The 18648-nt window shown below is 33.7% G+C and overlaps 1 protein-coding gene across 12 annotated transcripts in view; it reads right to left on the bottom strand.

The window, feature by feature from the left end:
• The window catches only part of MCTP1 (multiple C2 and transmembrane domain containing 1), a 722542-nt gene that overhangs the window by 184153 nt on the left and 519741 nt on the right, over positions 1 to 18648 (bottom strand). For all 12 annotated transcript variants that reach the window (XM_074282070.1, XM_074282074.1, XM_074282073.1 and 9 more), the window contains 4 exons: positions 17488 to 17590; positions 17058 to 17159; positions 16463 to 16537; positions 14355 to 14474 (listed from right to left, as the gene is read on the bottom strand). In XM_074282070.1, coding sequence (XP_074138171.1) covers positions 14355 to 14474; positions 16463 to 16537; positions 17058 to 17159; positions 17488 to 17590 — 400 coding nt within the window. The remainder of the gene's footprint in view (positions 1 to 14354; positions 14475 to 16462; positions 16538 to 17057; positions 17160 to 17487; positions 17591 to 18648) is intronic.

Below are 18648 nucleotides of genomic sequence, written 5' to 3'. Positions count from 1 at the left end.
ATGCTAAGGCTGTAACCCAAATATTTCCCCTTATAACCTGCAACTCTGATAAGACCTCTCTCGGAAATATAATGATTACACATCCCTCATATGGGTTTAACAAACCCCTATTTTCTCCTTTCCCTTCCATACAATGTGGAGTCTATTTGTACCCATTCAGGGCTAAATTACAGATAAAGTTACAGCAAATTTGTTTTCTCAAAAAGGCAGTCAGGCCTAATATCCCTGGAGTAATAAAAGCCTTGTCTTTCATTCAGAACTAGAACTGGCATAATTTTCTCCAAGAAACAAACTCTACTTCCTGTGACAATGAGCCTGTTCTTAAAATTCTGAATGGGCTACAGCTCAATTTGCAGGTGTTCAGGTAGAAAGGCAAGAGGGCATTTGACCCCCCAACGGGCAATTGTTGCTGTGGTAGGTAACTTCAGTCTGGTAGTTATATCATTCTATTAGATAAGCTGCCAGAGTTTTCAGCTCTGAATTACTGAAGGAGGCTCAAGTGAATCAATAATTTATACAGATATATCTCATTCATTCTGATGGTATAAAGATACATACTAACAGCCTGCTGCAGCTACAGAACAAAGCCAGAGACTTTATTTTTTTAAGAGGAAAAAAAGAAAAAGAAATCCTTTTATTATGTGAACAAAGCAATTACGTAATAATAATGATCTAATGGCTTATTAATTTTATTTTCCAACTGCTCTAACAAATACACTGATGATATAAATAAGCTCTTTATGAGTCTCAATGAAGTTGCTTGGTGAATATTTATAATCACCCTTTACAAATACACTCTGATTTGAAAACAGAATGCTGTTTTATACAGTAACATAATACTTTCCAAAAAAATAACAAAGTTGCATTAATTAACTTTTTGAGCTAAGTCCTTTAAATATTCTATCATTATAGATTTCTGGTACAAATTTACTTTCTAAAAGATGAAAATCAAAGGCATTTAGGGATTGAGTACTAAGAATGTTGTTAATATAGCCTTATGTTGTTAATCATTATCTGGGGAAAATTATATTGTGTTTCATACACTACTACTATGACATTTTTATTAACTCATAATCCCTGTGCTAACAGTGGTGCATTAAGCAAGTAATAATTAAGGGGGTAGAAAATATTAAAAATGCCTTTCTTTAAATTCTTCAATTACATTAAAGGGAAATCCTTTAGCACAAGAGTTTGTTAAGGAGAAAATGTATATATATACATATATATATATACACATATATACATATTGGTTATCATAAGTGCATTTTATTTGTATGTATGTGTACATGCGTATATTTATGATGGCAAAAATAAAAATTAATAATTAATAGTTCTAACTAAGGCTGTTTAAATAACAATACCATAATTTTTTTGTTTCACTGTCCACAATAGCTATTAAGGGAATTAGTTTATTTTAAAACATGATAAAAATATCTCCCCTAGCAACTTAATTAGAAATGGTGTCTGTTACTTGACATATCTGAATAGGGGGCTTGACGTCTGCAGAAAAGATGTATCAGGAGTTGGTCCCTTGCCCACCCCACCTCTGTTCAAGGTCCTGTCTATGGCTGGCTGGGAGACATGCATTGATTGGCGTTCAGTTCCCTCTGATTGGGTTTAGGCAGACTGAGCGCAGAAATAATTAGGAAATGGATCCAGTGGGAAGAAAGATAGTAGTTACAGGTACCCACCTCTCCCATATGGAGAAGATATCCATATTCTTAGGAAACTCCTTTCATAATACAATAGAGGCTAAGTCATAAGGCAAGAGGGAGGGAGGAGAGAAGGAAAAAGAGGAGGATGAGAAAATAAGGGAAAACGGTGCTACTTCTAATTCAAAGACCTTAAATCTTTCTAAGTTACACTCTGGAGTTGTTCACAATAGCTAGTTAAAGTTTCTGTGAATAACAATAACTCAATGATACTTTCGTAAAAAGAGTAGAAGAAAAAATGATAGGCTACCTCCTTCCTGCCAAGCAAGAGAGAGAGAGAGAAATGTTCCCATACCGATCTCATTAAGATGATGAAAATAATGAGTGTGAATCTCCTTGTAAAGGAAGGCATAAATGTATCCCACATTCACCTTTTTATTGTGCCTAATAATACTGCATTTATTCTCAGCTGTGTCTGATACTATGGTGGGTTTTTTGTTACAATATTACAGTTTTAACTTAAAGTTTTACTTCTGGAATCATCATAGTCAGTCAGTCGATGTAGGTTTATTGAGTGTGGATGATAACAGGGGAGGAAGATCTGTTAATGGCAACTGAAATACATTTCAATCAAGATAGCCTGAATTTACTCTCTGTCATTCGTTCTAATCATAGATTTAAATACAGACAAATAGAGGTAGCTATTTTATTCAGTTTATAATTTATATCCTTCACGTCCTTAAACTGGAGTCAAACATTATAGTCAATTAGAAATGGAATATAGGCATTCTAAAAACCACATTTCCTAGAAGATTATGGAGAACAACTATAAACCAACATGAACTGATTAAAAATAGGCTTGTAGCTTATTTTGTGTCATTGCATCCATTAAAAAACTGCCAAGTAAATATATTAATTTTATACAGATTTTGCAATATTGACTGAATTTTGAAATATTGCCTAGTAGTAAGAAAGATACAACTGTTTCTTCACCATTGCTCTTTGTTTATTCATTGTTAATAAAGGCTTAAATTATTTACATATTCATCTACTTGAGGATTTCAAAGCATTTTATAGAGATGATTTTGTAAAGACCAATCTATTTAATAGAACTGCACTGTCATTCTATCAGTTTCATTGTAAATTATACCTCCTATGGACAGTTCATGTAATAAAGAAAAAAAAATTCATATTTCAATGGTAACTCAACTCATTATCAAATTCTTTGCTAATTTGCAATAATTTTTGTTGTGGAGTTCTTGATAACTATATGATTTTAAAGTAAAAATGAGTAGTAGCAAACAGTGAAGCTTAGTTACCTAGTTTCTCTAAACATGGGGCTTTATATGCACTTTGGAGATTTGGGGGGTATATAGGTTTTCCACGGTTGTCATTAAATCAATATGGATCAATATGGCTGATTCACACTATTTCATAAGCTCAGTGAAAATATGCTTTTGAAATGAGCCACAAAGAAAACCTAGATATGTTCTTAAAGATTCATTTTTTTTTTCGTGTGTAGAAAAACCAAGAATGTTGCTCTGAGGTCAAAAAGAATTTTCATTGCTCTTTTCTTAAATATATTGTATTGTAAGATCTTCCATACTTTTATTATTTGTTAAAACAAATGACTTATTTTTGCACCTTATATTTTAAGAAAAGCAGTGTGTTTCCTTCCTACGCTATCAGAAAGGTGATAAAAAAAAGTACATAGATATTGCTTAAATTCCTGGTATCAAAATGAATGTGAATTTATTATGCCTAATAAGCAATTTCAGCTCTCCCACTGTAACTCCCTTTTATAGGTACTCTGGGTAACAATACTGGGGAATGATTTTTTAAAATGCCTATATGACATTATTAAATCACTGATTTGACCCTTAAAATTGACTCTGGATTTGTGAATAATCCAGCTATACAAATACTGACCATCTCATCAGCTGCTATACCACTGCTTTTACACAAAGTTCTTGATCTTCCCTACTCCTGGAGACTCTTTGCCTCTAGCTAAGCATTTTGTAACCACAGAAGCTTCTGTACTAGAATATTGCTTTCATCTTTCCCCCATTCCATGAATTCTCCCTTTCATAAACCATGGGGCTTTGTGGACCATGACAATATAAGTTCCATGGCAAAATGCATTATGAGTTCCAAGAAGTTTTTGGAAGACAACCTATTTCTTAGGCTTTGAGTTTTAACTATACAAAAAAAGTTTTCACTTATCATTGTGGCTAGATTCTCTGGCTAAGTTTTATATGACTTAGAGAAACCAAGAATGAAGGAAAGAGAAAGCATGTGAACCAGATTATTTGACCCAAGATTCTTGTGAACACAGGTGAAGACATGAAGTTCTACTTTTATAAATTAGAGTGATGCAGAATACAGTGCTTTTGCAATCAAAGACCCTTCATCTATATTAGAAGTATAGGGAAAAAATAGTAGTTTCTTATTGATTCTACTTTGCCTTTTCTTTCAACCTGATCAAAAATGAACTCAGAAATCAGAGATTGTGGAGTAATGAATTAAATGCTCCTTGAGCATTCACAGAAACTTTACTATCTACTACCTAACACAACAGACCAATATATTATATTCTCAATCACTCCATTGCATTACTAAGGGGCTATTTACCAAAGTGATATATCATCTTTAATTAAAATCAAAATAATTTCTCTAAATAGCTATGTTTATCACCTATTTCTGATAATCTCCAAATTTACTAGTAGAAAATAGATGAAAAGATATTTGCTATCAAATATATATGAATCATTACCTCATTTAGACCATAAGACTGTAAAAATGTAAATAAGGACAGGCTATGTTCAGATGCAAGGCAGCTATGTTGTATACCATTGGCTAGCAAATGACAGAAAAAGTTTAGAAATTCAGAAATGCATAAAATATATGAATAGTATTATATAATATCAACATATTTTATCTTTTAATATAATAATTCAGAATTCTTCTCTGGTGGGAGAGGGTCAAAAATTTTATGCAGATTTTTCAGATCTCAGGGACAATATTCCCTTAATCTCCACAATGTCATTCTTTAAAATGGATTCTTGTCCTACCTCTATTGACTTTGACACACCTTAAGATCCTTTTGTCTCTATTCTTCCAACTAAAAGACTGATAGTAGAGCTTAGTGAAGTATGTGTATTTCTGACGTGAAAGTATTCACTTAAAAATGTACAAATTATCTATTGTTTTAAAGTGTAGTACTTTTATAAGGAGAGATCCTAGTAGACCCTTGATGATAAAGGCTACATGAAAAAGTCAAGGAATAACTTCTAGTCCAATTCTTTCACTTGGAACATATCCATAGGGGAGAAAGCATTCATTGTTCAAACCCACCCTTTTAAAATCCTCAGAGACCTTTTTTTTTTTTTTCCTGTCAAAGAATTGGGCTCAATATGTACTTGATTATTTGGGATAAGGCGATATTAGATCATTATTCAGCTTGATTACTTATGGCTTTAATTTGCATTGTATGCAAAGTATAGGAAAATAAAACCAGACTTCATTATTAAGAACATGTGCAACAACATGGAAGCATGTGTAGCAACTTAAAATTAAAGCACACCAAGGGTCAAGCCAAAAACTCAATTAAAGAATGAAATCTTTAAGAAAGCCATCATTCTTTTTTTTAAATATGCACTAAAAGGATTGGACTTGTGAATCCATTGGTATGGGGCATACCCAGAAAGGAAACTCCCTCTTCTAGTGTAGACCAGGAATAACTCTGCAATTTGTAGTCCTGGCAAATTGGTTGGGGGGAATGAGGTTAAGTCATCATCCCACAAGGCCACCCAGAGATAGAGCCTACACCTAGATCTTTCTTTCTCAGAAGTCAGGTTTCTATTCGTAATGCCAGCTACCTTTAAGTTGTGCCATATTTCACTTGGGTCCAAGTTTCTAATTATACACTGATACACTTTCTACTTTTACCTATTTTTTGTTTAAAAATTATTAAATGCCCTTCTTCCCCTTTCAGGCAGTTCTTGCTAGGTTTGAATATAAGAAATGGCTACTTTTCAAGCTTTCCATTGTTATTTTTGCTGTGATTTACAGATAATTTATTTTCTGAGTATTAGTACATTGTAATCAGAGAGTTAAAGGATGTGATATGTAGTCATTATTAATAGATTGGGGGAAGACTAACAATCTATGAATCCAATTCTTGGTATAACTTTAATATTTGGTGCTCTCATCTTCCATAACAAATGTCTTATTAACTTTCCATGTAGAACTACAGTTGATAACTTCCATGAATCATTTAAGATCAATAGTTAGGATGAATTAGCCAAAGTTATCTCAATCTCCTTTTAATTTTGTTTTTGAAAAAACAAAAAAAAATCTTTTGGAAATTGACTTATCATATGAAGTGTAATCATGCTTACTTTATTCTTACCCTTATTTTTACTACACAAATCTACAAAGGTATGATTATTTGCTTCCTTTTTTTCTTTTAATGGCATATAAAATAATTAACAGCATTTAAACTGTGGTTTCAATTGAGGGGAAGGGAATAAGCATTTATTTAGCACCTAATTTGTGTCAAGTACTAAGTGCTTTATAAATATTATGTCATTCTATTTTCACAATAATCTAGAACAGTAGATGCTATGACTATTCCCATTTTGCAGTTGAGGAAACTGAAGTAAACAGAGAAACTTACAATCACACAGCTAATCAGCTCTTCCTGACTCCAGGCCCAATTGTGCTACCTAGATGCCACTATCTCTGGATGGAGATTGTGTGCTCCAGCTACCACTTTGGCAAATAATGAAGGAGTTTTAAGTGCATATAGGAAGGTAGAATAGCATAGAGAACCTCATTGGTCTAACAGTAAACACGAATGCCTCTACATCCCTTAGTAATACTTACTCTGAATTCATCGTCCAATAAAAAAGGGTAATAACTATATACCCAATTTCTTTCTCCTGCTCATTTCTGGCATTTGTGACCATCATCACATACCAGTTTAAGAGGAGAGCAAGAGAGCTTGGGTCACCAAAGTTTAGTTCTAACACAACCAAAAGAATGCCCTGAAGCACCATTTGAGTTTGACATCTACCCCAATGCCAGAAAAACCTCCTGGAGGCATATTTAAGTAGTTTTATGCATGAGGGAATATAGCTTAGCAGCACTCTACCACAGTACAAAAATATAGAGTCTGCCTTGCTCACATTGTACATAAACTCATTGAAAGTAGCTTTCTACAGGTTTGCAAAATCATATTCTTTTGCACATAGAATCTATCATAAGGAAGAGACCATAATAGTATTTAATAAATGTAAATAAATAGTATTTAATAAATGTAAATAAATAGTATTTAATAAAAAGTAAGTAAATGAAATGTAAAATGTATGGACATTAAACTAAAAATTCAATTTTCATTGAATGAATGGGAATAGGATAGCAATAATTTGAGGTTTGCAAAAATAATAAGCTTAGTGTAGGCTTGGGGGAGTCCATCCACCAATCAGTAATGAGCATCTGTAGCTGCTGTAACTCAAAGGTCCTAGGGAATCAGAAAGGATGGAAGTAATTTTTCATGTGATGTGTTTAGATCTGTTCTACTTGTTAATTACCATTTGTGCCAACAGTTAGTCACGTGTTTGTGATTTGGTGTTAGGAAAAGTATTGTGGGTGATGACCTTACTGACTTCCCCTTTTCTGTCTTTCTGGTCAAGGTCATTGCAGAGGAAAACCTAATGATAACAACAACAATATAATTATGATGATGACTGATGATTATGATGATAACAACTATTATGTGCTAAGAACTATGCTAAGCATTTAAAAATATTTTGTCATTTGAGCCTCCATTAACCCTGAGAGGTAGATATTATTATCCTTACTTTGCAGTAGAGCAAACCGAGGTAAGTACCTAGCCTAAGGTCATACAACTAGTAAATGTCTGAGGCTGGATTTGAACTCTTATTTTCTTGACTTGTCCCTGTGCTTTATCTACTGCACTATCTTGCTGCCCAGTATAATTCTACAAGTAGTATACCTGTATAAAAAGAACTTTCTTATCAGAAGATCTGCCATCAAATTCTAGGATTTTTCACATAGTCCTCTATATGAGTTTCTGTATATCCTTTGGGTAAGATGCTCCGGCATCAGCATAACAGGAATGTGACCTGTTCTTGTATTAGTCAGAAAGCCATGATTTTGGGGGAGAGAAGCAGCTAATCTTTATTATCTTTTAGCCTCAAGACTTGATAGATTAAGAGGCTTTCCCGATTGTATCTGACCCATTTATAGACAATCTTTGCATAGCTAAGCTTTTGAAATCATCTTACCGACCCTCCCCTTTTCTCTCCAATCCCTGCCCTTCCCAGAGATCTGACAGTCCTTTAAAGATTTATTTCAAACACATAAGTACTATAGAAACTACTGTTATTTATAATTTTAAAACAACTAAAAGCCTGAGTTCAAAACTTGGTAAAAGTTTTATGTAAGTATCACCTATCAAGGAGAGTCACCCCCCCAGTATAGTAGATAGATAGCCCTAGAGCCAGAAGATATCCTATGTGACCATAGGCAAGTCACAGAAAATTTTCTGAATCTTAAAGTGGCAGATGAGTTTCAAACAGACTTCATTAGGGAAACAGAAATCTTTTAAATGTCAATCAATTACTATATCTTAACTAAATATTCTTTTAGAGCCACCAAATGCTACTTAAAACCTGCCTAACTAACTACTCATTCATAATACTTATAATTTGTTTTTGTGGAATTAATTTCCCTTTGAAATGTTGTTTTTCCTTGCATTATATTTTACCTGAACTGATTAATGGCACTTAAGTTTTATATTTCAATGTCTCATCAAGACATAGAGATGATCTTGAATTCTCAAAGGCAAACTGAAAAAATGGGCAGGTCCCATCTAGTTGAAAAGTCTTTACTACTCTAGTGATAGTGTCTGTAGGCTACATATATATAAAATTGCTCATCAATAGAAGATTGGCCATCAGCTGATTAATTTCTTAGTTATGGTTACTCATAAATCATGTTATGTTGACAATCAACATTAGACATCAAAAACCTTTCAAAGTATCAATTAATAGCAATAAAGGAGAGTAGTACAATGAGAAGCATATTAGGACTAACATCAGAAGCCTTAGGTTAAAATCCCACCTCATCCAGTTACTATCTTTTGTGACACTGGGCAAATCTGTATATTCATCTTTAAAATCAAGGGATTGTAGTAGATCATGTCAAAGAGATCCCTGTCATCTCTATCCCTCCAATGCTGTTAGGTGGGATGTGCCTTCTTAATCAAATACTATGGTATGTCACATAAAATGTATGGCTTGAAGTCAGGAATTCAAATCCAGCATCAGATATTAGCTATGTGATGCTAGGCAAGTCACCTAACCATTCTCAGTTTCAGTTTTCAGAATTATAAAGCAGGAATAATAATAGCACCAACCTTCTTATGGTTATTGTAAAAATCAAATGAGAGAAAATATGTAAAATGCTTTACAAAAACATTAAAGTGCAATATAGATTCTAGCATTGTTATCATCATCATCATCATGAATCAACACATTTGTAAATAATTTCATATATATTGGCACCTGCAATTGAATTGAAATGATTTTGCTTTTAAGAAAATAATAGTTTTGTTTTTAAATAAACTCAAAATTTATTCCAAAGAAAAATATAAATTGATAGAGGAGAAAGTATTATAGAAGAAATTAGTAAGTTTTTTTTTCTTTTGGGGAGGGGGGTGATGATAGGGAAAAAGCCCAAGGCACAAAGAGAGGAAAATTCAATGTAGCTCTGCTTTAGCATTGGTTGGGCATATGGTTCTTGGTGTCCTTCTTTATCAGCATTTGTATAAAAAAGTGAGAAAATATAATTTTGAACATTTTCACCTTTTCTGCCAGAACCATAAAATAAAAATAATAACTAAAATAACACTTTTTATAAAAACCAGAAAGCTGCTTACAAGCTGCCACAAGTGTGAACTACATTTTTTTGCTGGTGTGATTTAAAGCTATTGATAGGTCCCTTAATGTAAAAAAATAGAAATTTACAATGAAAACTTAAACTGACCTTCAATTTCTTCAGATCATAACCACATCTTTCTCATTCTTACTCAATAAGAAAGTCAAGGGATAAAGACAAATTACATAGACGTGCATGTGTTTTCTACATTTATATTCCTTCTAAAGTTACAGTCCCCAAATTAGACCTTGAGCATAAATGCTATTCAAAAATCTTTAAAGCTTTGGATAATGCCTATAGAATAACACCTAAGACTTCTCCTGACTCCTAGTTATTAATTTATTTATTCAGGAATCACTCACTATTTGCCTACTATGTGCATAACACTGTATGAATCGCTGTCCATCGCTAAAGCTTAACATCATCCTTTGCCTTCCATTCTCTCCCCTAAGTGCTATTTGCCCATATTAAACCATATCATATCATCTGCACACCTCATTTTCCATCTTCCTCTTGTTGGCTAATGGGATTCTTCTGTGAGTAGCCATCCCCTTACAGGATCCATTGTGTTAGTATGCATTTGCTTTCTTGAAAACATGGAATGAATGAAAGTGGCATGAAACCGAAGGCAAGAAGGACCGTTAATACAACCTGGAGGGAGGAGGTTGATGAAACACAGTGCTATAACTCTTTTAATCATAGCTGAGGGAAAAAACAAGTCTGTCTTTCTACACAAAAGAAGCATGTGGATGGCTGGAAAAGAATAGGGGAAAAGGAAACATGTTGGCTCACAAAACCTGTCTTTGATTCTCTCTGGGAAAAGAGGGTTGATAGCAACTATCCTCCAAATGAGAAAGAAAACAAATTTATTTTATGAGTAACAGTTAAACACCCATCAGGCAATTAGAGTGCTTTATAAAGGCAGTTTTGGAACACAAGATACTTGAAGATTAGGCATTGCTTCATAATTCAAGTTCATTGTTCCTCTAAGTAAAATATGTGTCTCCCTTTAGTTATTCTCTCACGAATTATACTTTAAAGGCAAAAGGACATTTTTGATAATGCACAGCTTAAACTTTTCATTAAACTACCAAATTTAAATTCTACCTTTTTGTGCACTCTGACATTTTTGTCTGGCATTTTCATTAATTTTGCGACATACATAAATGTAGCTGAAATGTTAACTGATCAATACTTTGTCTCTCTCGTGTAGCACTAGAGCTCTGTTCCCCAAGGACCACACAGCAGAACAGAAATTAAATGTGTAAAATATCAAATGTTAATGTTAAACACAGCGGCACTTACTGTATAACGACGGAAAAGGCTAAAACAATTCCAAATGGACAGATGGTACCACAAATTATCTACAATCACATTTAAAGATTAAAGTTTGTCCTGTAAAATAATTCTTTGACGCACACTGAAGTGTGTCCTTTTACTGATAGCTCAGTTGTCCAATTATTTCTGTGCTCATTACAGTGAGAGATGACAGTCCTGGAAAGGGAGAGACTATGTATTTTTTTCCATGTTGTACCCACTGACATCCATAAGAACACAAATGTCTGGTCAAGAGCCTGATGAAAATTAGGCCCAATTTAGGAGATGTTTCCACATCTACAATTGGCAAGTCTAACAGAAGAGCTCTCTCCCCTAAACTCTGATGCTTTGGCCGCATGATTTTTGATTAGTAAGAATATTAACACATATTTTTTAAAATTTCGAAATTGTTTAAAAATAAAAGATTCACAGACTGCAAAATCATGGGAATTCATGCAAAGAGTTATGCTGTTCTACTCACTGCATCTCATCCTGTCCAACTTGTAGCATAGAGATAACAGCAAAACTTTTAGAAAAGTGGACCAAATGGAATCATCACTATTATAATAGATTTATATAGTACAACTAAAAGGGAAGATGGGAACAATATGTCCTTTTAAAATGGTGTACTATTCATATACTACTTTTAATGAAAAGCAGTTTCTGTTCAAGATTAAATACCTTTTCTCTCTTTTTTTTAAATGCCCTGGTTACAAAGGTTTACAAATTTTCATTTTTACTTACACACATTGCTTGCTTATAATAAAAATTTTAAAATAATCTGGAAGGGCCAGTTTCTTTTGCTGAATTGTTACAGAATTTATAACATAAAACAATTATTTTAAGAAGGAAAAAACCCAATTCCTGAGTCCAACAACAGCTTGTGTTGTCAGATTTCAACCTGATGGTCTTAAAAATATCTGATTGACAGGCTATTGGAAACATAATTTTGAAAGGAAACACCAAGTTTTAAGTTATGATGTATTAATTGTTTGATAATAAACTGTAGGCTTATCATCAAACAATATCTCTAGATGGACATCAATATCTATTTTTGTGGAAATCTTTTCTTCTAAAATGTAAGATACATTCTGCCACCTTTTAATCAAAACAGATGATATTGAACATAATTTAATCTTTCTTAATTACTCAAAATCATCACTGTGATCAGTCTGTTTTTTGTTTTTTGTTTCTTGTTCCCTCCCTTATTGCCAGTTTTCAATTTTCCCATTGTCATCATGATGACCTCACTCTATCTCCCTCTTATTTGTTGCCCATAATCTGCTCTTCTCTGGAAAGCCTGATAACCAAATGTTTTAAGAACTACATGATAAATAAGATTCAGTAAATTACTGGATAAATAAGGATCTAAATTTCTGACTTTAAAGGAGAATTTATGTGCTAGTTATTTGAGCAGTAAGATACAAATTTTAATAAGATCACAGATTTTGAGTTGAAAAGGGCCTCAATGATCTTCTAGTCCTTCCCTCTCTCATTTATTAGAAGAGGAACTGAGGCCTTGAAAATATAAGTGACTTGTGCACCCATATCCTTTGATTCCATATTCAGCATCCTTTCCATAATACCCTACTGTTTTTATATATATGGGGCTGTGTTCCAAGGGGTTGAGCTTGCATGAAAAAGACTTCTTCAAAAATGGGATCTTGTTATACTTCTAAAAAAAGTAAGATCTGATTATCTTCCAATGAGTCAGTTAAGAAACAACACCTTAAGGGTGTCTTAACAGTCTCTTGGGAGTCCCTTACAAGAGTCTGCATGCAGGGTCTTAATGAGAGTTTAGAAATCTGTCTGCTATTTTGAACTCACTTTATCTGAGAGAACCGGGAGCCAGTTGCAAAGCTTATGTATGAAGCAATAGAAAGCTCACTTGAGAAATCACTGTATTCAGAATTACCTAATTTATTGCTAAACAAATGGCTTAGTTGTACTTGTTTATGTTTTCCTAGTTCATAAGCAGTCTGTGGTTCTTTCTCCCAAGGAGTAACTCAAAGATGGAAGCTACAATCTTGCAGCCTTGCTTTTGCTCATGTGTTATAGGTCTCCAGAACTATAGGTGATGATGGCAAGTAATAAACAAAAAGAAACTCATTCTCTATTTCTCAAATTACCACCCAGTCCACCTAGCAAAGAGGCAAACCAATTTCATCTTCTCCAACTCTCACCAACCTGGCGAGTGCAATGCTACTATGAAAAAAGTCTCTGTAGAAAGTAACAACACCATGCTTGTTTGTTAGATTAAACTATTTTAGCTCCCACAGAATCTGCTATGTTAAAACTTCATGGTGACAGCAGTAGCTTTCCTTATGGCGGCAGAAATATGTCAATGGGAAACAGGCAACCTCACTTTCTGGTAACTTGCAACACAAAGAAATACCCTTTGTTCCAAGAGCACAGACATTAATGAAAGTTCCATTCAAAGACTAGAGAATAGATTACAAAGTACTAAAAAGATGTGCCCACGTTACTCTGAATGGTAAAACTAAGTCCATTTGTTACTACTAAAGAAATTTTTGAAGACGACCCTAATAACAATGTAGGCTACCAAATCAGGGATTCAACAACATGGATATACTTTCATTTTTATCAGCACCAATGTGAAAATATAATTTAGGGATTTTAAAAACGAGCAATACATTGAAACTTCGAAATCTGTCTCACTCACAAATTGCGATTAAACACAAAAAACATTCTTCCCAAGTCCCACTTGAGACAGGGAGCAGGCATCCTGGATCTGGGATTCTCTGGCTTTGTGACAGTTTTCATCAGCTCTTTTTAAGTAATTGAAATAAAAGGCTATAGGATGGACACTTCTAGGGGAGCTATTCTGATCCATTACAGTCTCCCTTGCTGTTTCTTTTCTTTTTTTTTTTTAAACAACCTGCCACCTTAGAAATAATAACATTTCTCTTAAATAGGTCACATCAACTTCCCATTGATTCACATTTTTTTCAAATCGTAAAAATAACCTTCCTGGTGGTGTTATACTCTTTTTTTTTTTAAAAAAGCAAATAATAGAAAGAAATAAACCATATATTGTCAGATTTATTAAAAATCATAGCAGCAAGGGTTTCTCTTAGCTATGCTGTAGCAAATTGAACTCAGCAACCTGGAGTGATTTATCTTTTTTTAAAAATTTTATTTATCACTCAGATAATGAAAAAAATTGCTTTGATGTCTTATTTCTGGATTTTTGAATTTAGAAGAGGGGCAAGCATTCTTGGATTCAAATATTATAGAATCCATCAGATTCTGGCCCAGAGCAAATCTTGTAGCCAAGTATAAAGATAGGCATTTTAAAATGGCAAAACTGACGTAATTCTAAATATGATCACAGGACCATGTAGCAATTATTGTAGAATGCAGTGAATAACCATGGAAAGCAGTCCAGAGTGATCATACCACAAAAGCAGCGAGACTCCTTGGGGGTGAATCCCAATCGAAGCAACTGTTAATGTAGTAGGCAGCATTTACCAGCACCATGACACAGCGCTTCATCCGGATAAAGTTTCTGAGCAGCAGCTGTGAGGAAGATAGAAAAAAAGTGTCAGAATTAACCAAGCTTCAACCTAATCTTCTCTCAGCTCATTTTGCTTAAAAATATGAATGGGATAAGTGAGTCAACTTAAAAGGCTCAAATTATTTAGCTTACATTTAAAAGAAAAGATGAAAAAAACAAGTTTTTGGTTTTTTAAAAATTGCCACACAGAATTCTTAACATTAATCAAATATTCGTAAAATTCTTATTTGGGTGACAAAAAATAAAAAAGGTAAAATCATCTTCCAGAAGTAAAATTCTCTAATAAAGCACTATTAGATATGAAAAATATATATCATTTAAATATTAAATGAGTTTTAAGATTTCTGTGTAATCATTAAGAGACTTCACAGTGAAATGCACTACTTTGAAATTTCTCTTTCAGTATCTAATGCAAAAATTTGCCAATTATAACTTCAACATATCCATATGAAATTTTGTATCTCTCTATTTGAATTGGTTTTTTTTTCCTTTTTGTTATCATATTTCTCCAGATATCTACAGAATAACCATTTTGGTCACTACAAACCTAACCAGTATAAATTGTAAGGTAATTTTCTTACTATGTATAAATTGAAAAATTAAGGAAAGAGATATTCTCTTTTAATTGTCTAAAAGAATATCTTCTTCCCCAAACCATTATGTAGGGGAGTGAATCATTTCCTTTCAGCTTGCTTTTAATGCTGTCATAAAATAAAATTGTAAGAAGTATGGCTTACTTAATCACTGGCAATATTTGTAATGACAGAACCATATCAATCATTCAGTTTAGCTCTGCAGGTTTTTTTTTTTAATGCCCTTTTTTGCTAAATTAAAGTATTTTCTAATGTCAATCTGATATTTTTAAGATGAGAAGTAGCTGTGTAAAATTTACTGTGATCACCATTTACAAATGTGTATGTATGTATATATGTGACTGTGGTGTCTATATATGTATGTGTATTAACAGATTTTGAAAAGGAGTTCATATTCTAGACTAAATAAAGTATTTGGAGTTGTTTTTATTGCCTGTCCCTACTGATGGACACTTTAAGAAATGGTTTTGTTATAATCGTGGAGAAGTGCAGCATGTAGGTTCTAAAATGAAATGACACTGCATTTATAATTAATCCATTATTTATATTATTCAAATCATATCAAAGAGTATGGTAGACTATTATAACTCAAATTGATTGGATTCCTGGAATCCAAAAGGTTTGAAAATGTTGAAAAGTATAGAAACAGTTTTTAAAAAGAATTATCATTATAACAAAACAAAAAAAAAATTGATAGGAATAAAATTTTACAGTCAAACTAAAAAAAAATTCATTTGGATGCAAACATTTTTTAAAAAATGAGACGTAATTGCACTTTTTTCTTCATCTTAATTTGGAAAGAGATGTAATTTAAAATGACAAGCATTTTCTTCATCTGATGAAAAATCAGATTTATTGTATTCAGTGGCCTTAGCTAAAAATTCTAATGTATTTGCTTTTAAAGTGATATCACATTTAAAACCTGATTAACAGGAAGATGACAACCTTATTGCTCATAAAAAGATGGAGTCATCACTCATCAGTTTAAAAAGAAAAAAAAAACTTTTACTAAGTATAATTTACATACACCTGCATTGCACCTGTGAATGGATTGTACATACATATGAACTCAATTTGGGATATGTTCATTTACATATTTCATGGGAACCAAAAAATGTATTTTATGTGAAAATGATCATTTTTTTTCTTCTACAACATCTGAATATTTATCAGGATCTATATTACCTTTCTCCCATCCTTACCTTCCATTGGTTTTCCCTTAGATTATTCTGAAGGACCCACAACATTTTCACATAATCTGATGATCTAAATATATTTTCCCCAAAGTTTATTTGAAATAGCTATGTAACATTTCTCTGATCAGATCAGTTTTTCCCAGAGGAATCTTTTTATTATTAATAATCTTTTTATTTATTTTTATTTTGTTTTGTTTTTACCTGTTTAGAGAGTCTGTTTTCCTCTTCAATGTACTTCTGCTCTTTGGGAATTAATGTTCGGATGCTGGCTTTCACCTATATATCAAAATATGTGTCTATGTTATGGATTTCTCTTTACTAATGTTTACTAGTTATACGTAGTTCAACTTGCCATAATTCCCCAAGTTTCAAAGTCCTGGCTGCCATGCTCATAAAATATAAATGATTAAAGTTCCCCATGCATGAGCTTCAATCTCTTACATAAGCAGCAGCTCAGGAGCTCAGCAGCAGGAGCAATACCAGCAGCCACAGCAGCAGCAGCCTCTGCTGCAGCCAGCCCCTGCTGCAGCCCTTGCTCCAGCCCCTGCTGCAGCCCTTGCTGCAGCCCCTGCTCCAGCCCCTGCTGCTGCTGCTGCTGTAGCTGCTGCTGCTGCTGCTGCTCCTGCATAGTAATAGAAAGAGTGGGTGTGCCATGCAGAGGCAGAGAAGTATTCTCCAGTATACATCAAGGTTTAGAGAAAATGAAGAATGACAGAAATTCTCTACAAATCAGGAACAAAAGCTTTCATGAAACTGAACTCTTTAGCAGTACAAAAAAGCCAAAGTTAAGACTTACAGCATTAAAAATCACATCTATTTCAAGATAGATGACCCCCTTTGTTGGCCCTGTCAGCTGCTTGTTTTTCAAGACGTAGGCTTTCTGTTCACCATTTTGAATCTGCGGGAAAAGGACATGACAGCCGTCTGTCTCGAGGTCTCCACTGAATACACTCCCTCAGTGACCTTTGACCCCCAGCTGCTGAAACTGACAGAGAACCCAAAACAACTGTGGCAATTCTGACAAGTACCTGTTCATTACCAGGATCAAGTCTGTCAGGAAAAATTAACTATCATGGGATTCAACATGGCCGTGAACTGAGTATGTTAAAATTTTTAGTGTTCTTATTACAGACCTTGGTTGAGAAATGACAGACACAGGGCTGAGGATTTTTTTTTCCTTGAGCAAAAGCAATCACAGAACAGGGTGTCAGGTAGATGAGACTTACAGTCAGCAACGGTATTGCAACTTTGCCCAGAAAGTCAGCACTTCGGTCTCGATCTTCATCGTAAACCGTCACTTCAAGTACCGAATGGATATCTTTAATATTGCTATATTGAAAATAAACATTCACAGAAAAAAGTGCCTTCGTTAGTGGTTAACAAGGACAAAAAGGGGTTTTGAAAAGTCAGCTGTCCCCCATTGATTTTGTATGTTGGAAGAGGGAAGAAAGACAGTGTAAATCAGAATCTCCCATAATGCATCTGAATAGACTACAATTTGTGAGTCTATTACTGGCAAATTTCGCCATCTTTAAAGATTCAGCCCAGAATTATTTCTTAACTTATCCACCTGATCTATGATCAGAATAAGTTATTTTAAAAATCATCATGAAATGACACAGAAATGGAAAGGGAAGACCATTTCTCCCCCGCTGCTTCCTCTACTTCCCAATTTTATACTCCCTTCCTCCCTCCTACACTCAAACTTGGGGCACAAACTCCACTAAATTTGATGTTTTATAAAATGAATATGCTTACACAACTAATATAATGCCTGTAAGCCTTACAGTATATTTAAATGGCAGAACGATTGCTCTTAATACTAAGAGTATCTTTTTTGGCTAAACATCTTTTTTTTTCAAATCAGAAACTTAAAATTCAATACAAAACAGGAAATGCTTCCTGCAAGAGCAGGAAGCACAGAATAAAGTCTGGATAGCTATGATACTGTCCTGGGATTTAGAAACTAAGTGCTGTTCCATTATGTTCTGCAGATGACATATGTTGTAAGAGACTGTGTGAGCTCCTCATATTTTTGTTTTTGGAAAAATAAAACCAAATTGTTGACAGCACTTATTCTTTGATCAAACTGCTTACCAAGAAAACATGAATTAAGGGAAAACAAAAATGAATATATTCATTAGAGAAAAATCACAACCACATGTGAGAAGAGGCTTTATCAGAGCACAATCAATTAATGGATCTGATAATAATCAAACCAATTCATACAATTATGCATGCCAGAAACAAACACTCTCCACAGCCATCTTAAAAGTGCTGTTTTCCAGACTAGCTTTGGTCTCATAAAAATGTGGAATTCTTTAAAGACAATCATTCAGCTAGCTGAAGCTTTAGCTACAAGCTTCGAGAAGATACTAAAAAAAGAA

Source organism: Sminthopsis crassicaudata, chromosome 1 (genome assembly GCF_048593235.1).
Source record: "Sminthopsis crassicaudata isolate SCR6 chromosome 1, ASM4859323v1, whole genome shotgun sequence".
Classification (NCBI taxonomy): domain Eukaryota; kingdom Metazoa; phylum Chordata; class Mammalia; order Dasyuromorphia; family Dasyuridae; genus Sminthopsis; species Sminthopsis crassicaudata.
Note: the sequence above shows the minus strand (reverse complement) of the source record. Positions and strands in the feature narration are given on the sequence as shown.